Source organism: Dermacentor variabilis, chromosome 5 (assembly GCF_050947875.1).
Source record: "Dermacentor variabilis isolate Ectoservices chromosome 5, ASM5094787v1, whole genome shotgun sequence".
In the NCBI taxonomy this organism is placed as follows: domain Eukaryota; kingdom Metazoa; phylum Arthropoda; class Arachnida; order Ixodida; family Ixodidae; genus Dermacentor; species Dermacentor variabilis.
Window position 1 is genome coordinate 4,591,132 of NC_134572.1, and position 27,669 is coordinate 4,618,800.

General features: G+C 45.3%; 1 protein-coding gene across 2 annotated transcripts in view; it reads left to right on the forward strand.

Annotated features, from left to right (window-relative positions):
- Positions 1-27,669, forward strand: part of LOC142582185 (uncharacterized) — a 60,743-nt gene that overhangs the window by 15,418 nt on the left and 17,656 nt on the right. Inside the window, exons 1-7 of one of the 2 annotated variants that reach the window (XM_075691594.1) lie at positions 93-523; positions 1,005-1,195; positions 7,428-7,500; positions 10,253-10,528; positions 11,325-11,438; positions 14,124-14,188; positions 17,175-17,261. In XM_075691594.1, coding sequence (XP_075547709.1) covers positions 241-523; positions 1,005-1,195; positions 7,428-7,500; positions 10,253-10,528; positions 11,325-11,438; positions 14,124-14,188; positions 17,175-17,261 — 1,089 coding nt within the window. In that variant the 5' untranslated portion in view covers positions 93-240. Of the gene's footprint in view, positions 1-92; positions 524-1,004; positions 1,196-7,427; positions 7,501-10,252; positions 10,529-11,324; positions 11,439-14,123; positions 14,189-17,174; positions 17,262-27,669 lie in introns of those variants that run through there. The other variant, XM_075691595.1, reaches the window with a different exon arrangement.

The following is a 27,669-nucleotide window of genomic DNA, read 5'->3' on the forward strand; positions in this document are numbered from 1 at the left end:
TTAAGTCTTTAGATAGCAAAAAAAAACTTGTTTTTTTATTCAGAAAAAATGACAAAATATATTTGTTATATATTTTACGCCGATGCGGGCGCGTCTCTACGTATGTCTGTGTTCCTTTAATGTCATGTTCGTAAACCTCATCGACGCTTATTGTGATGTGTGTCGCGGTTTGCTTGAATCGTTGCTTTGGTGGAAAATCTGAGTTATCGTGTTGTGTGCGCGGGCGGTTTATGTCTCGAAATGTCTGCTGACTGTGCTGCTCAGCTACATAAAAACCACTCGGGGCGCTCAGCCGCAGTGCCCAGTTTTAGAACTGTTTACAAGGAACAGTGCAACAAGTTTTACGTGTGCAGTCGTCGCACTCTGTTGCCGAAAATTCCCAATGATTCCTCGCTCGATCTGTGTGTGGACATAATTCGGGCCGATGAATGGAAGCCGCTTTTGCAAGCTATCCGTTTGGACAAAAGTCTGGAGGCTGTCGTCTTCAAATCGTCATTTCTGAGCGACTACCCCGAGCTCATCGGTATGTGATCGTTAGACGGGATGGTTTTCTTCACACTTGTGAGCTTTTTACTGCCTAATTACCTACAAATCGCTTTGCACTTGGCTATGGCATTAAGAGCTTTGTAAAATGCTACGTGCTAGGTTCATCGCTGCTTCTCAATCAGGAAAAAGACTACTGCGTAAAGCATTTTTAGTAGGGCAGATATTCTCTTCAACAAATGAAAAACGAGCTCACGAACCGCACACTCCCTCTCTGTCGCCAAGTTTACGGACGACAAACCCTAGCATCGACTGTTTACTACGTTGGAATTTTCAGCGATTAATCAAAGTGAGAGGCGTACCCATGACTCCGTTCTTTTATTTGAGGGCAAATAGCTTGTGTGGCTGCTGCCCTAAAAAAACTTATTTCATGATCATCTCTGTCATCATCATCAAACTCCCTCAAGCTACTCTTTTTATAATTTCATTGCAGTTTGCCTTTAAGGGTGTTTTCCTTTCAGCTGATGTTGGCCGCCTGCAACTCGTGCAGAAGATGCAGCACGGCATCCATGTGCCTGCGCTCTTCACACCAGAGATGCTGAAGACATTCTGCTTAGCCCTGTCCGAGCAGCTGAAGAACAACACTCGGCTTAGGTCGCTGGGGCTCATTGGCTTTCCCTTCTCGCTGGTTCACCTACAAGAACTGTCAGCGGTATGGCTAGCTTGGTCTACATGATAAGGTTATTTTCATGTTTTCTTCATGCTTAATGGCATGCAAAATAGCTCGTTTATGAATGACATGTTGCGTGCATCATTTGGTATGAGTATCAGCAAACCTGGGACAACATAATGCAACAATTCTACTCCAATTTTTTTTTTTTCATGCGTTGCCAGTGATCCAAATGGTGCCCCACCTATGTTATCACCAAGATCAAGTTGTGAGCAGTGAATGATAAGAAAAGAATGTAACTGTGCTTAAGGAATCGCTGCATTGTACTGGCCCTGTGTCATGTTGGCATTACATATGTTGTGCATGCAGCACTTTGACAAAGGCGCATTGTGCTTGGTGTGGCAAACAGCTGTGAAGCCATAGGCAATTGCATTAACATTGTGGACTTCATGCAGTCTGCCTGAGGCTTGTGTCAATATGAATTTGTTGACTGGTGCTGAAATAACTGGGGCATGCTTGGCTGGTAGTGTGCTCAGGGGTGCTAGTCATGTGATGCCAGGTGAATGAGTTTCCTGCATTCAAGTCTGCCTAAAATCCAATTAATCTGTTCTTTTCTCTCTTTAACTTCCATTGGTGACAAAGATTCACAGTCGTAGGCACCTAGCTAGCACTGTCTTTGACATAGACATGTACAACACTGAGCCTAACGTGAAATTAACATGGCGGTGTGGCCTGTTTCTAGAAAACTCTATTTCAACACATTTCAAAGTACTGCCACGATATGACAGATTGTTCAGTTCAGTTCAGTTTACAGTAAAATACCACTTGCACGAACTTTTTTTAAAACCCCCACCGTCGCGCCATTGAACCCTACACAAATGCCCTTCAGTTTAACGAAATTCAGTGCAGTGCGCATTTCACTTCTATGAACAGTTTCCGAGGTGCCATGCCATGTCTCCTAGGTCATACTGAGCACTTCAACAAGTATAAACCGCCCTTTTTGCCACGCTTTTTTACGTTGAGAACCGCGCCGACCGCGCTCCATTACTGCGTTACCGCTTGCTGGCAAATTGCTGCATGGTCTGCATGCAGCAAACTGAACTGCTGTGGACACCAATCTCAAAGCAGAGGACCATGGCACTGATGAAGAGAACAGTGAGCCAGGTGGCTGACAGGAATTGTCAGAAAGGCTAGGCGCAGATAGCCCTTTGTCTTTTGAGGAGTATGCCGCCTGTGACACCATGTTGGAGACATGCGCTGCACTCACTACAGAAGATATTGTAGCAAGTGCATTACCTGAAGAAGGCGAAGACAAGGAAGATTCTACCAGTGATGACGAAGCGCCAAATATATCTGCCAAAGAGGCACTAATCGCCCTGGGATAAGTTAAAGCCTTTGCTGCCCAGCAGCTCGCTGTGCCAGAGAAGGTTCTCGAGTGCTTAGACAGTGGCTCAGTTCAACCTTGCTGCAGTGCTAAAGTGCAGCAGAAGATCACAGTGTTCTTTGCAAAGTGCTAATTAGCGGAACTTGAGCAGAGTGACAAATAAATGTGTTGATAAACAATTTGACCACCAGTTCTTTTGTTTTTACATAACAGCAACAAGCTGTCGCACATGTGCTTATTTTAGTTTAGTGAACTTTCACTTTAACAAACTTTTCCCTGGGGTCCCTTGAAGTTCGTTCAAGTGAAGTTTCACTGTATTACCTTAAAAGTCCCCCACAGGGGCATTACATAAGGGGTGGTTTTTTATAAAACAGCAAAAACATTGTGAGAAATAACCATTTAACAACATGGTCACTTACAAGTTCTATAAATGAAGATGGACAAGTGCTAGTAGCGATGTTGGGAGGGGGAAGGCCATTCCAGTCTGTAGCGGTTCGGAAGAAAAAGGGAGGCAGTGAAGGTGGTTGTTCGAGTACTTGGGCATGCTACTTGTAGTGGATGGATGGTGCGATGAGATATGTGTGCTGCTGCTGTGATGTAAGGCTCTTGATTAAGGGAAGAAAAGAACAACTTGTGGTACAGGGAAAGACTGTAAATGCAACGCCAACATGCAATCATTGACAAGCTGGTTTCGGATTTCGGGGATGAAACACTGACAGGGTATGAGTATGAGATATGAAGTTGAGGGTTCGACGGAAGCCCGTCTGGTCGGGATGAAGCATGAAACAATGAAACGACGAACACCGACCAAAAGAAGTACTAAAAAGGAATAAATCTAAAAGACGTCTCGGCTTCCCTACGGAAGCCTTGTTCACATTGGGTTGAAGGAAAGTTCACGGAGTCTTTTAGATTGATTCCTTTTTAGTACTTCTTTTGGTCAGTGTCCATCGTTTCATTGCTTCGAGTATGAGGTATTAATGATTCTAACAGCACAATTTTGAACCGATTCTAATGCATTGGTGAGATATGCTTGATGCAGTTTGCAAATGGCTGATGTGTATTCTAGTTTCGGCCTGACAAGTAACTTATATGCTAGTAAAACGTGAACAAGGTGAATGCAGGAGCCAACGTTTCGACAAGTGGACTTGTCTTCTTCAAGGCGACGTATCCTTAAGCATACGTAAAGCATATGTCGCCTTGAAGAAGACAAGTCCACTTGTCGAAACATTGGCTCCTGCATTCACCTTGTTCACATTTTGCTCATCGTCTTGAATTTCCATCTCCCGCATTCCCCGTGTTTATATGCTAGTAATTTTACGTATGGTGGGACAGCCCGTAGATTCCATTGTAGATAACCTAAGGTTTTGTTGGCTGTGGAAATAATACTAGTGACATGTGTGTGCCAAGATAAATGAGATATGGTTACACCTAGGTACTTATAGGATTGTACTGGTTCTAACAGCGTATTATTAATTGTATATGGGAAGAAGAAAGCATTGCGATAACAGGAGAAGGACACAAATTTACATTTGTTGGCATTAAGGGTCATCAGCGAATTGCTGCACCATTCTAAGACACTATTAAGATCATTCTGGAGAGCAGTTTGGTCAGAAGAGTTATTGACAGAGCATTAGATGGCGCAGTCATTTGCAAACAAGCATATATTACAGGAGACACACTTAGGTAAATCATTAATATACATTAAAAATAACAGAGGACCAAGAACAGATCCGTGGGGCATGCCAGAGGTTACTGGGAGGAGGCTTGCTATGTTATTGTTGACTAAAACCATTTGTGTGTGATTAGACAAAAATTCCTTTATCCAAAATAGGATATTAGGGTCCAAGCTAAACATATGAAGTTTTAGCAGTAAGCTTCGGTGGAATATTATATCAAATGCCTTTGCATAATCCAAAAAGATCGTGTCAATCTGTACATTGGTGTCAAGGTTAGTATGCGAGTCATGAACGAAAAAAGCTAATTGGGTTTCGCAAGAGAAACCATTGCGAAAACCATGTTGTGGAAAGTAAAAAAGTTATTGCAGTCCAAGAAGGCAATAATTTGGGAGTCGTTTACATGTTCCATGATTTCGCACGGCACACTTGTTAGTGAGATGGGTCAATAATTTAATGGCGAATTCCTGTTACTTGTGTTGTAGACTGGAACAATATTTCCCACTTTGCAATCATCTGGCATGTTTCCTAAAGAGAGTGCCTGTGAGTACAGTAAGGACAAGTATGATGCAGCCATGTCTCTTATGATTCTTAGAAGTTTAGAGTTAATTTCATCAATGCCAAATGAAGATGATAGCTTAGGCTTCTGGATTGTGGATGAAATTTCGTCAGCATGAAATGTCATCCATGGCATGTGACCTTCAATATTGAACAAAAGAAAGAAAAATTCCCTCTGGGGGACCTACTATTGAAGAATATGGTAAGTTGCTCCAGTCTATGTTTGGGAAATTAAAATAGCCGAAAAGGAGGATGGAGGCATTAGGGTAGGTTGTCATAAGTTGTTTTAAGTTGTTATTGAGCTCGCCACAGATTTCAGGAGTGCCATGGGGAGGCCTGTAGCTAACCCCCAGAAGCACTGTAATTGGCGATGCATGGTATAATAACCATAGTATTTCAAGTTTAGATGCAATGTTAATAAACGAACACAAAAGTTGCTGGTGAACTGTTACAAGAACACCGCCACCCCTTGTGCCTACGCGGTCAGTTCGATAAACTTGGTAGTCAGGTAGTTTGGCCAAAACTTCGGTATCAGTGACGTCATTGTGTAGCCAAGTTTCTTTTGAAATGACCAAGTTGCTGCCCGTTGATGATATGATATTAGATACAAGCTCACGCTTCGGAAGATAACTGCATGTGTTAGTAAAGTCTGCAGAAAACAAAACATCATTTCTGGATGCAAGTCTTGGTCAATTCTTTTTGTGTAGAGGGCGGGATGATTGCTACACTATAGTTTGCTCCTTTCAGCATTCGGCCTTTTCACAGAAGGGCGTCTTTCGTTTCCCAATGTGCGAATTTTACTATTACTGGATGATTCTGATCTTTAGTGTGTTTTCCTAAGCAATGTGCCTGTCCTATATCTGTGGGGTTGATGTCGGTTTGTAAATAATCTGAATTATTAATTCTTTAGACTGAGTAAAGGTTTCACTTGTAATGGGATCAGAAATTACGTAGAAAATCAGGTTATTGCCACGGGATCTGTCTTTGGCGGCGTCAAAACGGGCCTCTAATGCCGTGATTAGGTTAGTTGTTTCAGTTGATGTTGTCTGTAGTGTCTTGGCATAGAGGCGTGAGGGCCTGATAATGGACCTCTAAGTCGGTGACACACTTATTAAGGTTGTTGATTGTTTTGTCTGTTGTTGTCAGCTGCAGTTTTTTTTTTTCAGTTTCAATTTCATTGTAAATTAAGGGGAGAGGCTCCTCGAAACAACTCGTCAATTTCATTGTCTAACAGTTTTTCTATATACTTCTGCTTTTTGAGCTTTATAATGGGATTTTTCATAGTCACACCTGGGCTTTGAGATATACAACAATATCTGAGATCATGTGATATCGAGATTACATAGATGAAATTGGAATCACCTTTCATAGCAGCCTTGTGTTTCTTTGCACCTTCTGCTGCATTCCTTTGTTGCAGCTGCATCAATTGGTGAATGTTGGTTAATACCAGTGTCTTGCTCTGCTCTTTGTGCGCTGGGTTTTGCAAAGATAGCCATACCAGTTGATAATGGTACTAGTACTAATGTGGTTTAGCACTTATTTACTTTGCCATGCCACATGAAAATTGGTATGCAGAAACAACAATAGTGACCATGGGGGGGTGTTCAAACAAAGAAACAGTCTTTGGGGACTATCGTCACATTCTGATGACACTGCACAAGCTTGCAAAGCCTCCTGTGGGAAGGCCAGTGGGTATCTTGGCCTATAAAGTGCTCAAGGCACAGGACTTTCTTGGTAGCAGAACATGTGTAGGCAAGACAAGGCACTGCAAATTTTCTGAAACAGTCGCTGGCCTTATAGTGCGATATGGAGTATATTATTGTCACATTGTAGTGACGATGAAGAAGCAAACAGTGGCACAACTGCAAGTCACAAAACGAAATCTTTATTGGGCGAACTTGTGCCCAGATAAACAGGCACAACAATAGCGGTGAGCACATTTAGTCGTGAGTTGTCGAAATCTGACTTTTCTGTAAAGTTTGTCAGTTGTTTATACATGACTAATCGTACATTTCAGCGTAATCGCTGCAGCTTGCATTCATTCCAGAATGTATGCCACTATTCAACTCATGCACACAATCTGATGAGGCAAGATTCTTTTGCTCTAGAATCGGTGGCAACATTGAGGAAGATGAAGTCAGGGGTTTGACGAAGCCGGTGTGGTCGGGATGAAGCATGAAGCAATAAAACGATGGACACCGACCAAAAGAAGTACTAAAAAAGGATAAAACCTAAAAGATGTTTCGGCTTCCCTACGGAAGCCTTGTTCATAATGGGTTGACATGAACTTTCATTCATCCTATTGTGAATGAGGCTTCCATAGGGAAGCCGAAACGTCTTTTAGATTTAATCCTTTTTGAGTACTTCTTTTGGTTGGTGTCTGTCGTTTTATTGCTTCGACATTGAGGAAGTTCCGATGCATGAAGGTGTGTCTTGCGCAGCGCGATAACATTATAACATACGTTAACTGGTGAAAAACGGTCACAAGGAAAAGATAAACAATGCACATATGTCATTATAAACACTTAGATAACCTTGATTTATGCGTTGAAATTTAATGTTTTTAAAAAAACTTTGAAATGAGTTGCACATTTAAGGAATGCATAACAGTGGTATGCTATGGCTGCTCACTAAAGTGTGTAAACATTCCTCTTTTCAGGGTGTCTGCACATCAGCGTCCCTTACAACTGTCACTCTTGATGGAAGCGCACTTGGCAAGCAAGGTCTGGAAGGTAAAAAACGAGACAATTCTCTTCAAAGTGCGTTACATTTTGCTGCATATAATCTTGCACTGTTTCTTCAAGCTACCTATTGCTCCTATATTGCTGGGATAGCCAGGGTGAAGTAATGCTACTGGATGGTTGATGTGACCTCATTGATGTTGCTAAAGTGTAGCAATAAGCAGAGCATATTTATAGCATGTCCGTAAAATGTTTTTGTCTCAATATCCTGGCATGTTTATCAGTGCTACAAGGTCCACAAGACAAGCTGCCAACGTATTGAGTGCATCATTGAATTCGGCTAGTGTGTGCTTACATAGTGTGCTTTGTGAGGTAGAAATTGATGTGACAGTGACATCACATGCAAGTGTCAAGCATATGTCTGATTAGGGCTAATTGAATGTTTATCAACAAAGAAAGAGTACATTTCCTTCAAAAGCAAGCAGAGACTTATCTGAAAGCATTTGCTCATTCTACTTTAAATTGCCACAAAATTTGCGGTAACCATTGTGACATCTTGATGCTACTGTTTAGGTGCAAAGTTGAAAGAGTAAAGCATGGCTGTCATTTTCACCACTAACCTTTTTGCATCAAAGAAGTGCAAATGAGGGTCTTGAAAAATGCCGTGATAATGCCTTTTACCCAATGAACAGCTCTTTTCTCTATAGCAGCTGGCAGCCTCCACTGTACCACCTTATTGTCCAACTTGGTAGTCTGGCTGACCTGGTCACATCGTCTATAACAGAGATCTTAAACAGATGGTCCTCCTATGCCTCTGTCTGTTGAGTGACTCTTGGTCTTTGAGCTGACCTCTCACAGAGTGTGGTGCACTTAGGGATGCAAAATTTCCAAAAATTTTGAGCACGAGGAAAAATACCGGTTTCTGTCTGATTTTTCCAGGTAATTTTAGAAATGTTTCGAAAAAAGGTCACAGTTTCACTTGAAAGACGAATCATTGGTTGCTATAGCAGATTAGCAGACAGCTATACGAAGTAAGGGTAGTAGTTTTATCGGCTGTATAAACTGCTAAACATTCACTTACTAAATTAACATGCATGCTGTCACGCATGCACAAGCAAACTTGAACACATCTCACTCGGTGACCGCGGCAACTTGCTGTCAAAACACTGGAGTGAGGAAGTGCAGCAGCAGCGAGTGAATTGACCTTTGTGCAGCCTCTCACTTCAACGCAAACCAAGTGGCGAAAACACAGCACACACAAAACTATCAGCACTCGGTGCACTCTGTCGGCATCACAGATCGCTTCCATGATGGAGCCCACGCAGCTGCACCGTGCACAGCAGCTGCCGGAGTAGAACCCCCCCCATTGCCTTGCGCGCGATAGAAAACTTGTGTGCTTCCTCCCCTCCTTCCTCCCTTGCGTGCACAAAAGATTTAGCCACAATTGTCAGCTCACCCTAGCACGCTTTCACTTGCACATACAGCATACGGTGTGCGGGGGCAACGCTAACGCCCTTGAACTTTATACTGAGCATCATCGTGGCGGTGACAGCAGGAATGCACCTGGAGTGTCCATATAATTGCTATCACAATAAAATTGAAACTACAGTGACAATAGCTTATATTTATTATTCCATCAGTAAAAAATAATTATCATAAAATATGTGCATAATTATGCAGAGAACAGGCAGACAATGGAATGAGCACCTTGTTCTCATCTACGAAAGATTACTAATCTCATAACTGAGAAAAAGGTCACTCAGCTTCCAAATCACTCTCACTGGACACACTCGTATTAATATCGATCGCGGCTGCTTCCACATTCAAATTTGATTGCACATAGATGAGTTTTCAAAAACATTTACTTGTGAGCCTGGTGCGAAGCTGGTTATGAATATATTTCCAAACAAGAACCAGGTTTCTTCCTAACTGGCAGATTACGAAGGTATCTGCATAGAACTGTGTATGTATATAGGTGTCAGCGGTTGATTAATGCAAAAGTCTTGCCACCAAGTTGACGGTTCAATATGTTTCGCATAGTTCCAGAAGCGAGTCCTGGACCAAAACCCAAAGGACATCCTGTATTCTGCTACATTTAAAAGCTATGTTACATTTTCAAAACGAAAGTGAAAGCTTGTATGTAATGTAGACACTTGAAAACTGTCATCATTGTTTCTTGAATAGTATGCTGCACTGCAGAGAATGGCAACTGTAAGTTGACTGCACATGCAAATTGTTGTCTTGTTCTTTTTTTTTCTTTTGCACTTTCTCTGTATGAAAAAGAAAAACTGAAGAGCATGTTGTTGTTTTTTTCTTCTATTTCTTTTTTTCCCAATCTTTTTGAATTTCTTCCCAGCATTTACATTTCTAGGTGTGCTAGAGCCTGCTCTGTATGTGGCAGTGGGCTGACAAGTACTTGGCCAGTTGATCAATTGACTAGTCTGTAGCAAAAGCATCTGGTTTTATGCCTTCAAATGTAATTGTAAAGGGGGTCAGCATGACAACACAGAAAAGGAGGCTCTTTGTAAGGTCGTGGTAGGGGAACAAGTGCTGTCACATGCAACCCTGTAGTGACAGATCACTCAACTCCTACATTCCCATGCACGGGCATTATCAACTAACCATGTCTAGGGCCATCAGCAGTAATAGTTTGGACCAAGAAGCGGGTTATTTCTATAGCAGTAAAGGGTGTGATTTCATGAGGAAATGTTGAAGTCAACTGTAGCTTCAGTGGTGCTCTTGTGCCACCCCCGTAGCTGTACATGGCCAGGGTGGGCTCACTCGAAGTGCCCTTCGTTTGCAGTGCTTTGCCGTGCCCTGTGTGAGAAAGAGAGCGTGCGTGTACTCAGCCTCTGTGACTGCCGACTGGGCAGCAGTGAGGCTGACCTGCTGAACTGGCTCCTGCGGCAACAAAGCCTTGGTCGCCAGGGGGCACTGTGGCAGGGTGTGCTGCGCCAGAGAGCTCTGGCACTTGACTCGCTGCGCGGCCTTCGACGACTCAGCCTGTGTCGCAACCCACTGGGAGACCAGGGCATCTGTGCCTTGGCTGAAGCTCTCACAGATAACCTCTGCCTCAAGGGTGGGTAGCCAAACTTGCACATAGTAATACTATGATAATGCCAACATTATGTTTGTGGGTGAAGTCCTCGAGTCAACTGCTCAGAAGACCTGCTACAGTTAAACCTCAATATAACAACGTGCTCAATGTAGTAAAGTATTTAATATTTGATAAATTATTGTCCATAGAACAATATATGTTTACAACCTCAGTATAACAAAGTGTGTTTATAGAAGATATCATTATAACAAAAATTTTACTGCTGCCGCAAAGAAATATAGAGACAATAAATAGAAAGTTCTGTGCACGCAGATGGTTCAATTACAAGCGGCTGCTTGCGTCCGCACCTTTCAAATTGCAAGCTGCGTGATCTAGAGCATCCGCCAAAGGGGAGCAGCAGCATGTTCTGTATATAGTCGAGGTGTGACACGATCCTATCGCGCCACGCACATAGTATGCTTTGGGCGTAAGTGAAAGTGTGCGAAGGTGGGCCTAGAAGCTTGACAAGTGCCATCTTCCCATGCAAGCAAGGGGGGAGGGCAGCGATCAAGCGCACAGGAGGAAGGTAGTTGTGGGCAGGTTGATGCACATCTGCTTTTCCAGTGCAGCCATGGCTATGCATGGGATGAGGTAGATGCTAGTTTCGGTTCAAGTTCCGCTTAACTGGCATTCACCAAAACGTGCACTTTGTTTAGCCCAGGTTTGTTAACATTGTGCCTGTGGGCGGCCAACCAAAGTTGAAACCATGATTTCGTTTAAGCAAATGTTGTTTATTTGGAATCCGCTGTAATGTTTACTTTTTTTTTTTTTCTGACAGCACTTGACCTTCAGAGCTGCAGTGTTGGCAATGCTGGTGCCTCTGCCTTACATAATCTGCTGGTCAACAACATTGTCCTGGAGGTAGTTGACATACGGCAAAATCCAAACATAGGTGAGCTTGGGCTTCCTTCAGTTGGGCCTTGGAAACGTGTGTTATTCAGTGTCATTTAAAGTTAACGCTTCCTTGCAACTTTCAACCTCACAGGTTGATGCATACAGACTTAAATGAATAACATTTTAGAGACATAAGTGTAAAACCTGCCATCTTGCAGAATGTAAAAGAGCCCTGAACCACCTTTCTCTGAAACCTCAAAAATGCCTTGGGAGGAGTATTGTGCCTCCAAGGAATATATTCTGAAAAAATTTCTCAGCAAGACCTAGTACGAGCATACATACTGCAACCCCAACATTTATGTTTTTCATTCCTCCTTAGTGTCCTCTGTTCCGAAGGACCTGGGCAGTGCTGGTTACGCTGTCCTGCCTATGACATTACGTCAACTGGCTTCAGTGTTGTGTTACTTATTTCAGCGGCAAATGATGGGCGCTGTTGGCAACGCATACATGCTTCCGGATGCTGTTATTGTAGTAACGTTGGTCGTCACTTTGCTGTGCTATAGTGCACTGATACCTGCATGCGGCTGTTTTTTCTGGTACCAAGTGGCATGAGTAGCACCTTTTCTTTAGCACTTATCTCTATAGCAATCATACAATTTACGAGGCTTGAATGAAACATCATCTTCTCTTGCAAGTATGTATGCAGCACGTACATCAGCTCAGTGATGAATGCCGCACTCCGTACTCGTGTTCAAGAGATTCGTAACATAGTGAGCTTCGAACATGGGACGTTCTCTCGGATGGTCACTTTCAGAAATATAACTTACAGTGCACACTGATTGGCTGGTTGAGCTAGACCACTCAAATCATACAACGCGCCGTGTACTACGTCACAAGAAAGCAATAGTATCACAGAAGGTGATCTTCCGAGAATACTTCCCCTTAAGGCAACGCATCTTGAAGGTGTGCAATTTGAGAAGCAGACGGCCTGTCCCATGGCTGGTCTGGAGTATGTGCAAGAGCACGCTGCGTACTCGAGATCGGCTATGCCTGTTCTAGTACAATTTGGCCACTTGGGCGGGCTCTTATCGCTGACATGGACCAATCAAAGCACATAGTTATCAACATATCTCGACGGTGAGTGGGCTCAAGGTAGCACCCCACAGCAAATGCAGTATTTACGTTAGGCAACAGATGCAGTTATGCACAAAGTAGTAGCCACCCTAACTATGTGCGTGGTTGCTATGTGCATGGCAAGGCTGGAGTGCACGCTTCTGTTTGTGTGCATCAGTCTGGCCGTGCTACGGGGTGCAAACCAGCTTTGCTCTACTGGGATACAAATCCAAATTGCGCATTACGAAGTTTGTTAAATAGTGAAATACAAAGCGATGTCTGCCAAGGTGTCGAGCCCAGAGCAGGTGGGAGTGAGTGCACGCTGGCTTGTGTCCCGTGTGAGGCACGGCAGGCATAGCTTATGTGCGGTCTGGGCCGAAGTATTGTTTGGGTCGAGGGAAGTTGAGTGTTGAAAACTAATTAAGATTAGCAAAACTTTACTGCTATGACAGCCCCTCACTGCCCCCTCCCCCCCCTGCCCCCTCCCCCCCCTGCTTCTGATAAGCAGTGTGGCCAGAGCATTCTACGTGGGCGAGCGTAGCCTAGTGTGAGCCAACAACAGACAGCATCTTCTAGACGTCAGTAATTCTTATTATAATTCGAAATGCATAATTTTGCTTACTTGAGCCTGCTTAGTTAACTGCATCAATTAATATACGCAGCAACAGTAGGAAGAAGCGCACTGATCAAAATGCCATTCTTGATTGATGTCAGCTATTGGCCAATAGCAGCCATCTATGAGAATATGCTAAATGACAAAATATAGCAGCTGCTAGCGGCTTCAAAAATGCTGAGGAGATGGCCTCTGTTTGAAGAGAGGGTGTAGGCGAAAAAGGCGACTTCATGCTCCACTTGTGAACTCCATGCGCCACGTACGACTGTGTACACAGCGGCGTATGTTATTCACTGAATGTGATTTTTCACCAACCCAAAGTTGTGGTTCAGGACCCCTTTATTTAGAGGCTTGCACTTTTTAAAACTGTGCAGCTCTTTGTGTACAATATTGTCCCACCGCAATAATCTTAATCAATGTTCTGTGCTTTCTTTTTCTTTATTGCTGTGTGATCAGTACTTTCTCGCCACCAATCTCATGCACACCTCTGTGTGCCATACCATTCGTGACAGGAAAGTAGCAGGCACAGAGCGTCAAATTAAGGAAGTCAATGCACTCAATACAACTTGCCACATTTACCGTGAGCACAGCACCATGTAATCCAACATGTCAGTGTTTGCCTTTACTTCAACTTGAACATTCCATCATCACCTTGCATGGCTTCCTCGTAGAGAGCCAAGCATTGTAGGAGTGTCTAAACACTTTGTTGATGATGATCAAAAAATTTATTTCTGGTTTTACATTGGATTTTTCGCTTCCTCATTATTTTTAACTTTGCACCTCTCTGTTATGACCTGCTATGCAATTTGGCATACACATTTCAGCACATAAGTGCAGCTTTCGGGTGCAATGCCTCGAACATTGCAGTGACCTTCCCAATGTGTCAAGACAAAATTACATTGTAGAACTGGAAACCATAGTTGAATAAATCTTTGTTCCAGTGGAAAACACTTTCGAGAAGTGTTGATGGACTCTCCCTGGGCTTGCCTTGTGTCCTCTGTTCAATTGCTCTCCCAGGTGCTGCCTTGGCCGAGGGCATAGCGGAGAAGGTGTCCTCAAATCGGCATGGAAGGCAGTGCCAAGTGAGCTCTTCCACTTTGTCATGTACACATGCCATGCTGAACATGCTGTTTTTTCTGCAGTAAATACCCTTTGTCAAAAGTGTACCAGCCACGCAGCTGATTACAGGCTGTGTGTTGGTGTTCCAATTGCACCCTTGGTGCTCGAGAGTGCTCTAGAGCGAGTGGGACTTCCATCGTCATCCTCCAAAATGTCAGTCCTGATGCCCACATCACCCTACCGCGTAACCAAAAAATGATGTTGACTATATGTGGTGTTAATTGAATGAATACTGCTCAAGCTTGGTACTCTTAATTCAGATTTCACAAAATCAGGAAACGTGTCCAAATTATCCAAGCCAAATTATTAAATGGGCCTAAATAAATAAAGATAAGCTTACTGAATTAGCATATATCTTTATTTCCCAAAGAACTTTATTACCCTTGTTTCTGGTTCACATGAAACCTCTGTTGAAATTGCAATTCTTGTCATCCATTGGCAGTAATAAGCACTTGTAGCAGCATGACATACATATCTTCATTCAAATAGACGTTTCACAGCTGTACTCACCTCCCTGTTGGTTCGTCCTGAACAAACCAAGGTGCACGACTAATCATTCATCTCAGTGCAGCTGACAAGTTTGGTGCGAGTGTGTGGGTTGCAGTAGGATCACCTTTCATCGACAGCTTGTACAATGTTTCTCACATTACACATATTGAATAATGCTTATCAGTACTTGCACAGACCAAAAGGCAAGTCTAAATTAGCTTAGAAAGAGTTGATAGGCCAGTGGCACTTGTTCTTAACATTTCTTGTGTTCTCGTGTGAGTTGTTTATAGTCTAAATTATTTTTTTTAATTAGCAAAGTTTTATAGCATATTGCCACATCTTGCAACAGGTGCCGCCAAATTAGAAACCAGATGAAGACACTTCTGTCCCCGTGCATATAGCTGTTTTAACAGACACCAGTGAAGAATCAGATGAAGACCTTTCAATCCAAACACTGGTGCTTGTTGTTTTTTCCTCTCTCTCTCTCTCTCTATGTGTATGCGTGCGTTTGTGTGCGTGCATGCGTGTGTGCACGCGCTCGCGCTTCAGTTGACGGTTGAAGACTCAGGCTCAATGCTTGTGTCAAATAAAGATTGGCTGTTTTTCTATGATGTGATAATATCATTAATGAAGACTGACTACTTAACAAACCCCTTCCATAAATAAAACAATTTGTACATAAAAAGTACCTGCCATAAAATAGTCAGTTGGAAATACTCATTGTATTACCATATAGTAATCTATGATCTCAATTCTTAAGGCATCATTTATTTCACAGTATTTTCACAATTCTGAACATCTGAAAATGAAACAGACGTTCTGAATTTAATTAGCTACATATATATATATGGCAGAGCTTATTCCACAAACTTTTGATTGTGGAGTCAGTGTTCAACGCACTTGTTGCAGCGCCTGAGACGCCGAAAATCGGCCCTAGTTGTAATGGATTAGCTGTTCAAAGCAGACATTTAAATGAGTACTGACGCAACATTTTCAACTTGTCACTTCTTTTTTCTTGTATGAAATGAAGTTCCAAAACCTATAAAAATACTGGGAAGCACAAGAGTACATGAACCAGTTTTGGTTTCGAGACCCAGGAGGTGGTGTGTCATGCCGTTGTGATACACCGGCTGTGTATTTTTGTAATTGACCATGGCCGCCACACGCGGGCCCAAAGGTCCAGCACTCTTGTCCGTCTATGATTAGCAACATATTCACGCCTACCCCTATTGATGCACAATGTTAGCAATCTTTGCTCTGTAATGTGACATCATGACAATGCTGATTGCGACAGGCTGGCAATTCAAGTCCAAGTTTAGTACTAAATAAAGTATAAGTCTTTCCCAACCTTCATACCTTTTTAAGTCTCATCCTTTTATTTGCTAGGAGCCTGTGGTACAGCTTCTACAACTTCAAAAACGTGTGTCAGTACTCCTTTAACCCTTTGAGGGTCGATTTTTTTTTTGCCATATGCGACCACCCAGGGTCGATTTATTTTATTGCAGATTCCAATTCTTCTTAGGGACTTATTTCGGAAAAAACTTACCGTAATTTTTCTAGGGTGACCGTAACGTGAGAAAAAAATATTTTGCGTTGGTATATATGCGCTCTTCATTCATGAATGACAACAATAAAAAAGGAAATAAACTTATCAGAATTAAAAATTTGATGCATTTTTATGCACAGAATTCTAGGCTTTGAAAATCCACAAACGAGAATATTTCGCAAGTCTCAAATGTTCCTGCTCTTACACTAATATGTACGTCCATAGCGCAGTCGAACTGCGTAGGTGTGCGCACTCAAGAAAACTGTTTGGTTGTGTGCCCATCAAAAAAAGCAACATGTGTGACAAACTTCCGCTAATCTTCATCTTATCGCCAACCAGCTAGGGCAATTCGTTTTTGTGAGTCTCAAAAAAAAGAAAAGAAACGGAAACGCATGCACGGCAGCATCCTTCCTATTCGCACCCCTGTGAGCACTAAACGAGCGAGAAGCAAGTGGTCGCCCTTTGAGCGATTAGTAACGAGATAGCCATCACTTTTGCAAGCACAAAAAGCCGAAACCGCCCGCGAAACAGAATCCAAATGGCTGCCCACACGCACGTGCGCCAATGCGTGAGCGGTAGTATATATATGCGCGGGAGCAAACTAGCGCTAAAACAAACCATGCAACAAAAACTGAGAGAGGGAGGCGCGCGAAATAAATTTCCTGTATCCCCACATAGTGGCAGCACATGAAAGAAAAGGAAAAGTTAGGAAATTGGCGCACTTTTTAAGCGTACAGATGGTGCCGTAAATATACGGCATCGACCATTTTCGCACTTGTTTGCGGCGCCGTATATTTACGTCATTGACCGTTAAAGGGTTAAATTATAGAGACAAGATATGTGGAAAGAGTTACGGCACTGTTGAACCATTTCATCACCCGTTAATGAAGCTATTTCCCCTGTTGTGTGCACAGTATGATGTCCTCCCACTGGGCAAAAGCCGGCCAGTGCAGCCAGTTTCCCACCACCAGAGGAGCAGGTCGGCAGGGAGACAGCAGGAGGCAAGTGAGCAGCTGCAACCATTGACCTTGCTCAGTTTGTGCTGATGAAAATTTGTTTATGCAAATGCAGTATATAACATGGTGGGTAATTTAGTACTTCTCTTGATAAGTTCGTACATAAATATTGAGACCAATAATGAAGGGAGGCAAAACTCTGCATCTGCCCCCTTCCTGCAGAGAAAAAAAAACTAGCTTCAGCATAGACTGCCTATTACATAAGTCGACGGAGTCACGAATGTCTGCACTACAGCTCAAACCACTTATAATGTAACTGCTTGTGGTGCTGGACCGGATATAATACGGTCTTTTACGACTCCTGTTCATCTTCCTATAGAACTCAGTGTATATGCTTATTGCTTATTTTGCAGCTATGCGAAACGAAATATTGGTTATTATGCAGTTGCTGGTTACCACCAACAAGCGAGGCAGTGAACATGTTTCTCAAAGTCGCACGCAGACCAAAGAGACAGTGACGAGGACGATGCGGAGGAGAAGACATGAAGCGAATGAACAAAGAATGGAGGGGGGGAAATGCTGAGCGGGCGCGCAGGGGTTGCCTAGGTGACGGGGATTTTCTCCAGCCACTTACCAGGTGGCATGCGATCCACACTGAACGCGAGCACATTGTCGCTCTTTGGTTCTTCAGTTTGAATGCAGAAAGTAAATAAACTCGCCAACTGATTTTTCAGACATAGATGGGGTCGAAAAAATGTCTCAATTATTGGGAGGGCCGTAAAAATCAATTTTTACGGTAAAATCAATTCATTGGTTTTTTTATAACTCCATAACCACAGAAAGATCTGTTGAGGCCGCGAGTCCGTTTCGCATTCACACATCGCGATCGGTGTCGTCATGAAATGCAGTTATCGCACATCCAACCCTGACTACACAACGCTGTCAGTTTAAACTGTGTTCTGTGAATGCATCGGTTCGAAACGTTGTCCGCATGCAAGTTTTCACTGTTCCTGATAGTACATGCATATACAAACTCTTGCTATACGCATTCGCGGTAGCTGCCAACTGATCACCCGTGAACCCTGCTTCACGTGCACTGCCGTTAGGGCAGCCTGTGTGCATTATCTCGTGCCAGATCAGCATGTATTTGTTTATGGGCACAAACATTTATCAAAAATGAGCTTCCTGCCACCCAATAGCCCCACTGAAGGCCTAACCAGTATTGTTTTGTCACGAGTCAGCGGCCAGAGTTGCAGTTTGGTGCAGAATCAGTGAAATGTTTCGCAGTCGCTGTATGGCAGTTGAAAAGCGGAGGAACCACCTCGTCAACGAATGCGAAGGCACATCCCAGTGATGTGCTTCAACTCCCAAAGACACATGGCTTCTTGGTCTACACATTTTACATCTGCACAGCCTTTCAAAAATGTTATTTTGGTGCGGTACAGCTTATATAGTAAAACCTTGTTAAACCGTACCCGCCTAAACAGTAGTTTCGTTTTAAAGGTAGCAAAGTCAAATCCCCGACTCAGCAGCCATTGAACGTAATGCGTTTTGTATCAGCATAAACCGTACCGGCTTATTGCGTATGTGTTGGTTAACACGTAGTGTTTTCACTATTCCTCACGCAATCACAGCGGTAAATCCCCATCAAGCGTCCTGGCAGAACAAGCTTCAGAGTGCAAAAAAGAGGTGAGGCGTGCAGAGAGGACACAAGAGTAGAGAAGTGGACAACACGAACGCCGACTATCAACTAAAGGGAGCACTGAGGCGAAAAAAGAAAGAAGACACAAAACTCATCTGCACAAGCTCAGGAATGGTATCACCACGTGTCAGTCGAGTACATGTGCCGGTCTACGTGAAAGATAACTTTTAAAGCACTTAATCTCTTCCTTACGTAAAGTTAATCGAAGGCTGACTCATGCATGCACTTCCACCATTATAGATATGCCATGCCTCAAACATAAGACGTGTATCTTCACTCTTATGCCTGTACAATATCGCGCATTCATCTAACTCTGGCGTGCAGTTACAATTACTACATTGCCAAGATTGTAACTGCATGCCAGAGTTAGATGAATGCGCGATATTGTGCAGGCATAAGAATGAAGATACGCGTCTTATGTTAGAGGCATGGCATATCTATAATGGTTTTACCGACTAGGGCCGATGTTACCGACTTCGTTATATTGAGGTTTAACTCTATAAGGGCAATGTGTATACATTGAGTTCTGTGGGAGGGTAAATAGCAGTCTGCGAAATTGTGTTTTATGTATTCGATCCTGCACTAAAGCAGTTAATTTATCAGTGGTGTAAACTGTATCTACACAGTTCAAGTATAACAATGCAAGAAATAAACAAGGCACATGCCAGCAAGTGAGAGACACAAAGTGCCGACCTCTAGCTACCTACGTGGCAACTTTTATGGGTTTATCATGAGTTCATCAATCTTTTTTTTTAATTTGTCTACAGTTTTTGTAATGATAGCAATTAACTTGCACCAATTGCCAATCAACCAATTACACTTGCATCCTGTGAAAAGGGCAAACATTTGTTTCTAGTCACATGCACTGCAGAGCAGAAGTGATCACAATCAGAGGCAGTCACAATGGAGTTTGATTCCACAGTCTAATTTAATCAGCTGCAAAAAAAATTTGGGGGGCACTTAAGCTTCACCTTTAAAAGTGGAATGCAATTGATTCCCGACTGCTTGTAATGCTTCCCTGCAACCACCGCTTTCTTGCGGATGCGCAGAGGCAAGCGCCATCTGGATGGTGTTGTTGCAAGGAACCCAGCGGGCCGCGCCCCTCTATGAATGGTAGAAACGCTGGAAAAGGGGTTTGTGTTCGAGTTTTCATGTAGCAGAATTATGTTTTCTGTATATTCAAATTACAGTCCGATGCTGTCATGTCTGTAAGTTGTGTTTAGGTCATACTTCACGATTTTTCTGAGGCATATTACTTTGAGGAATCCAATTAGTTCGGTAATGCTTCTGTGCCATGCGAAGGGCCCGCGTTGTTGTGGTTCGGAATGATTTTTAACAAAACGGCGTCTAACGCCAACACCAGATTCTTTTGCGACACGGTGACCAGGCCCCATAGCAAATTTTGTTTATATACTGGAAGTTGTTATGTGTCCTCAAGGCAACATTCTTCCACAAAAATTTTTCAAATCGGCTCATTAATAGCCGATGTGGGGAACCAGCGCTGGATAGGCGGCGCGTCGAAAAGAGTGCGTTGCACACCGCCCTGGCGACGAAACGCGGCATATTCCAGCCTCTCGACAAGACGACACACACGTGCGCGGCCGTATTATAGTTGGTATGTTTCCGTTTTCCCGTCGCTTCAAGCGGACAGTTTTCGTAAAGAAACTAGCACCATCAAGTGAAAAAAAGACGAAAGAAGCTTTTTAAGCTTTATATATTTTTCACAGTGTGTCGCAGCGAGCACGTGTGTTTCTTTAACGGTTGCGCCATATGGTTGCGCTGTGGTCTGTTGTCATGCTTGCATAGCAGCCTGCCTCTCAAATCTAGCAGCTATGGCTCCGGTCGTGCTGCGCTACGGTTTCGGAAGTATTAGTTGGCCTGAAGACATTCCATATTTCTCTGGCTACACATAAAAAATTCTGATGTTACTTCGCCACAGCAGTCAATGGAGAAGAAAGCTTTATCGCATCAGCTGACTCGCGCAAGCAAAGGTTTGAGTGCTCCACTGCTGGATCCGTAACAATGCTGGCTACATTTAGCACTAATTACATAAATTTACCGGATGCATCTCAACGCCGAGTCCTCATCCGCATGCGCATTTTTAAAAACACATAGGCGGCTTAGTCGCGCATGCGCCGGCAGTATGCGCACGCAACTCGTATTACAAGGCAGCTTCCCTACCACGTAATTCTTGGCAATGAATGGATAATATTGTTACGCGCGAAGGAGACCGTTTATAACCCTTACGGATGAAGGGGACCATTTACTTTAAGTTGCGAAGGTGAGTGCAAGAGCGGTCAGCTGGTTTATCAACTGAGGTTCTCTTCTTTCTTCTTCCACTCGAGACCGCAAGCACATTCACTGGTCTTCGTTTTCTTCATGCGTAACATTCCTCTCGTTGCAGACGAAGCCCGCCGGGCGAGTCAATCCATGTGTCTTGACGTGAACAATTTCAAGCGGGCGACATGGACCACTTGTGTCTTGGCAGCTCTTCTACCACTCGCCGTGAGGCGAGCTATGTTATACGTGACTTCCATGAGTCTGTTAATAATCACAAACGGTCCATCGTAGGTGGCCAAAAGCCTTTGGCATAACCCGCGTTTCCGTACTGGAGTCCACAGCCAAACTAAATCACCAGGGCGATAGGTTACCGGACGGTGGCGAATGCCGTAGCGTGCTTTTGATCTGTCCTGCGATGCCAAAGTGCGCAAACGAGCAATACGACGAGCTTCTTCGGCGAGGCAGAGAGTCTCGGCGACAGTGGGATTTTCGTGACTGCAGAAGGGGAAAACAGTGTCGATTGTGTACCGGGGTGGCCGTGCGTACAGCAGGAAGAAAGAGCTATAGCCGGTGGTCTCGTGCTTGGCGGTGTTGAACGCGTATGTGATAAAAGGCAGTACGTCATCCCAGTTCTTGTGGTCGGATGAAACGTACATAGATAGCATGTTTACAATTGTTCGGTTGGTACACTCCGTAAGCCCATTCGTTTGTGGATGGTATGGTGTCGAGTGACACAAGTGGGAATCACACAAACGAAGCAGCTCCTCTACGACGTCCGCTGTGAATTGTCATCCACGGTCGCTGAAGATCACGCGGGGCGGACCACGTTGCAGGATCACATATTGCAGCAGGAATGTTGAAACGTCAGTGGCAGTTGCGGAGGGCACGGCCGTCGTCTCGCAGTAGCGTGTGAGGTAGTCAACGCAAACAACTATCCAACGGTTTCCCTTGGCTGATTTTGGAAATGGGCCTACGAAGTCAATGCCCACTTGTTGGAAAGGCGTGCTTGGAGGTGGGATCGGCTGCAGAAGACCTGCTGGAGCAGTAGATGGCCGTTTGTGGCGCTGACACTGCATGCAGCTGGCCACATACGTCTCAACAGATTGTCGCATTCCAGGCCAATAAAAGCGTTCCTGAATCCGGTAGAGCGTCCTCGCCGAACCTAGATGGCCAGACGTAGGGTCGTCGTGCATAGCACTCAGAATCGCTGTGCGAAGGCTCTCCGGCACCACTAGGAGAAAACGTGCGCCAGTGCTGGAAAAGTTCTTCTTATAGAGGAGTCCATCACGTACACAGAAATGGTTTGCTGTCGTCGAGGCGGTCGTAGCGGTGAAGAGCGGTGTTAATTTATCGTCTTTTCGCTGTTCGGTTTTGAAGCAGTCGAAGTCTGGAAAACGCGGCGACACAGAAGCCACGAGGTGATCGAAGTCGTCGGCGTCACAGTCCGTGGTACTAAGTGGCATACGCGAGAGACAGTCCGCATCAGCGTGCCGTCGACACTCTTATAAGAGACGGTGAAGCTGTATTCTTGCAGTCGGAGCGCCCAGCGCGCAAGGCGGCCACAAGGGTCACGAAGATTCACAAGCCAACACAATGAGTGGTGGTCGGTGACCACTGTAAAGGGGCGTCCATACAGGTAAGAACGAAACCGCTGAACCGCAAATATTACCGCGAGGCATTCTTGTTCCGTCACAGTGTAATTCTGCTCGGGCCTACTTAATGAGCGGCTTGCATATGCGATCACGTGTTCGCGGTCACCGTAGCGTTGAACTAGGACGGCACCAATACCTATGCCACTGGCATCCGTATGGAGTTCTGTCGGAGCTGAAGGACTGAAGTGTTGAAGAACCGGTCGTGACGTCAGCAGGAACTTCAACTGACGAAAAGAAGAGTCGCACTCCGGAGTCCACTCAAAGGGGGTGTCCTTTCGTAGCAGGCATGTCAGCGGATACGTAACGTCGGCAAATTTAGGAATAAATCGGCGGAAATGGGAACAAAGCCCCAGAAAACTACGGAGCTCCTTGACACAGCGCGGTGCACTGAACGCTTCAACAGCTGCTGTTTTCTGGGGATCAGGGCGGATGCCATCCTTGTTGACGAGGTGCCCAAGCACAAGGGTTTGGCGGTCTCCGAAGTGGCATTTCTTAGAGTTTAAAACTAGACCAGCGTTTCTGATGCAGTTCAGGACAATATCCAGACGCGAGTTGTGTTCGCTGAAGGTGCGGCCAAAGATGACGACGTCGTCGAGGTAGCACATGCAGATGTTCCACTTCAAGCCACACAATACAGTGTCCATAAATCTCTCGAAAGTTGCCGGAGCGTTGCACAATCCAAATGGCATAACATTAAATTCGAAGAGCCCGTCAGGGCTCTTCGAATTTGTCGTCGGATGCATCCTTGTCGTCAGGATGCATCGGAATTTGCCAATAGCCGGATAGTAAATCTACTGAGGAAAAGTAAGAGGCGGAATGAAGGCAGTCTATTGCATCATCAATACGTGGGAGTGGGTACACGTCCTTTTTTATTACAGCATTCAAACGGCGATAGTCGACGCAAAATCTCCAAGATCCATCTTTTTTTTTAACAAGAATCACTGGAGCTGCCCACTGACTTGCTGACTCTTGTACGACTCCCTTTTTCATCATTTCGTGCACTTGTTCGTTGATAATCTGGCGCTCTGATGGTGAAACACGATATGGCTTTTGTCTAATCGGATTTGCCGAACCCGTGTTGATGGTATGGCGCGTTCGAGACGCACGGATTGCAGGTATATTGTCCTTCTGCGCAAAGTCGAATACCGAAACGTGCTTCGAAAGCACACCCACTAACGTTCGGCGTTCACTCGTGCTGAGTGATTTATTTACCATCGACAAAAGGGCCGTTTCCGAACTGTGGCCATCAGGTTCTTCCGGCACATCTGTAAGTTCAGCCACTGATAAGGACGCGTGTTCCCTGGCGAAGGCTAATTTCATGCCGTCTGATAGTATAACGAGCTCCTTAGAACAGTTTATGGTCCATAAGTCAGTGCGTCCGCCTTTGATCGACACCACACAATGTGGCACCAACACATTCTTCTTCACACAGTTAAAGTGCATCGGTTCTACGGTAGCTTCGAAGCTGTCGGAATCGGTGCCGCAAAAGACAACGGGAACGCAAACGGTAGATGAGGCAGGTATGACCGTATCACCACAAACACACAGTGTAGTTTCACGATCTACAGGGTTCTCCAGGAGTCCTGATGGAATCCTACCACTTAAGAATACTTTTCCTGTGCGGCAGTCGACAGTAGCACCACACTCCCGCAAGAAGTCCATGCCGAGAATAACATCATGGGTCGACCGAGGAATAATTACAAACTCTGTCGTAATAACATGGCCTCCCAAAAATACGTCAGCACTACATACACCAATAGGTCGCAACGGCTCACCACTCACTCCACAGAACTTTGAATCTTCGTCCCATTTAAACAAAACCTTTCGCCGTAACACGTGTTTAAAAGAGACACTCATGACCGAAATTGTTGCGCCTGTGTCCACCAGAGCCATCACAGGGACATTATCTACAAGCACACGTACTTTGTTTTTCAGCATCAACACAGGAGGTATTTCTGTCAGTAGCACGTCTCCAGCGACCTCACCTCGATCGGCCGCGCTAGCTAGCTTTCCGGTGACGAAGGGGACGCGGTGCGACGCAGCGGTGAGGGAGAACGGGGAGCACGACGTTGCGGTGGGGGTGTCAAACTTCTGTCAGATGCTGGGGAGCGATTCCGGGACCCGCCGTGGTTGCTCAGTGTCTATGGTGTTGGGCTGCTGAGCATGAGGTCGTGGGATCGAATCCCGGCCACGGCGGCCGCATTTCGATGGGGGCGAAATGCGAAAACACTCGTGTACTTAGATTTAGGTGCACGTTAAAGAACCCCAGGTGGTCGAAATTTCTTGAGTCCTCCACTATGGCGTGCCTCATAATCAGAAAGTGGTTTTGCCACGTAAAACCCCATAATTACATTACATTAGTGATTCCGGGAGCTGCTCGGCCAATACTCGTCGCCAGACGATACGTGTGCTGGCCACGGGGCACTGTGTGGCTGTTCGGAGGGCCGAGAAAACTCTGACAGCTAGCCATACCACATGGTCATATGTGGTTGCAAAACCGCGATATATGACCCGGGACACCACAGGAATAACACACCGGGAGAGGTCGAAACCTTGGTCGTTCGTCGATGAAGTGGATATTATCATTTTCCTGCGTGTAGTGGGTTGGTTTGTGATGTGTGTCACTACGATACATCGGGCGTCGAGAAGGCGTGCGCTGAGTGCGTTGGTCATAGCGCGGAGTCGGCGGGTGTGTTGTCATCCTTGACTGTGGGGCTGCGCTGTACTCCACGGCCGCTGCGGTAACCATCGGTTGCCAAGGGGCCGAATGTGGCGCCGTCATAGCCTCACGTGGCGTGTACACGCCATGGTGGTCAACAGTTGAATGCAACAACCCTTCGCGGCGGGAAAGTTCCTCGCGGACAATCTGTTGGATGGTCGAAGGAAGGTCAAGGCAAGGACTCATGTCCACACTGGCAACCGTCGTAACGTTTGCCAACCGACCAAACTTTGGCGCAATCCGACGCATCTTGAGCGTTTCAAAAGTTCTGCAGTGCCGAATGACGTCGGACACAGAACTGAGGCTCTCCTTTCCAATGAGAAAATTGTACACATCCTCAGCCACTCCTTTCAGCAGATGCCCAACTTTATCTTCTTCCGACATGCGAGCATTGACCACCTTGCACAGCTTTAACACTTCTTCAATGTATGTTGTGCATGTCTCACCTGGTAGCTGCGCCCGTTGCGACAGTGTCTGCTCCGCACGCTTTTTTTTGGCGACTGAGTCCCCAAAACACGCGTTTAACTCGTCAACAAAATGTTCCCACGTCGTAAGCGCGTCCTCGTGGTTCTCATACCACACGAGGGCGGTATCGGTCAGGGAGAAGACCACATTGGTGAGCTGAGCGGTTGCATCCCACCCGTTGGATTTGCTCACTCGTTTGTAGCGGACGAGCCACTCGTCGGCATCTTCCCCCACTTTGCCTCCGAAGGTGGGTGGATCTCGGTAGTATGGCAGTGGACTGCTAGGCGCTGCCCTCGGAGTGGCTCCTTATTCTGGCATGTCGAAGATGGTCACGGCTGATGGCGGGAGGCCGGCAAGTCGACGGCTTCGACGAAGCTGCGGCAGTGATGGTTCCGTTGTTGTGAGCGGTACCCCGCACCTCCACCACTTTATTACGCGCGAAGGAGACCGTTTATAACCCTTACGGATGAAGGGGACAGTTTACTTTAAGTCGTGAAGGTGAGCGCAAGAGCGGTCAGCTGGTTTATCAACTGAGCATCGTTCTCTTCTTTCTTCTTCCACTCGAGACCGCAAGCACGTTCACTGGTCTTCGTTTTCTTCATGCGTAACAATATTTACCTTTCGTATCATTCGCTTGGTGCGGTGGCGTTAGAAGAGGCTTGGTGGTGGTATTGCGAAGGAAAAATGGTTTTACATATGCCAGATGGTGCATGCTATTGCTCATTTCGCTTCCGACGAAATGCCGACTGCAGACTCTGCTGTTTGGTACTGTCTGCCATGGCTGACCGTCTTCACTATCGAATAAACCAAGCACACACGCGAAATTCGATTTAGAAACCAGCCCGACACCGCTTGACAGGGCGACAAGACGGGAACTTACTCTGCTCGCCTGACTGCTTGGATCCAACGCCGCCTCTGTTCTTGTTCTTGGGTTCAGATGGAAAGACACAGAAGGATACATCCTCCCTCATCCCGACGTAGTTGTGGCACCTATATACGCAACAGTATCGTCGGCGCCCTTTTGTTTATGTTTTTTTTTTTTCGATTTTCGGGGTGCGCAACGCCACTACCAGTAGCAATTTTCTTCCACGGGTGCGGCTGCATTGTGCACATTCTGACAGCCAGGGCGGCGCTGCAGGCGTCGTCAAAACTCCAGCGCTGGTTCCCCATAGAAATATTTGAGTGCCGCGAACCCATGATTTCAGCAGGCGGGCTCCACTGCCAAGCAAGACACTCTTTCCACTCGCACAGTCTAGCCTTCGCAAGCGAAATTCCTTCTCTGTGTTCTCCCATACCAGACCTCGAGGATCGCATGACGCATTAGTCAGAGGCCGCGCCTTCACTTTTTTTTTCTCCTCACTTAATTTTTTTCTGGCGCTATGCATTTCCCCTGACAGCGTCGTGCGCGAGCTGTTGTCTCGTTCACGCAGCGCACGTTTTTGTGCGCTGTGCACAAGGAAACATGACCAGTGGCATAATTCAGTGCTGCATGAATACTGAGGCAGAACAAGCGGATCGCAGAGCATGATCACGCTGTAACACGGTAGAAAATGGCATAGTTTCAGTACCTAGGCACGTGACCGCATGACCGTGGGAACAAGCAGATAAAGCTTGGTACATCTCTCTTGCTTCAGT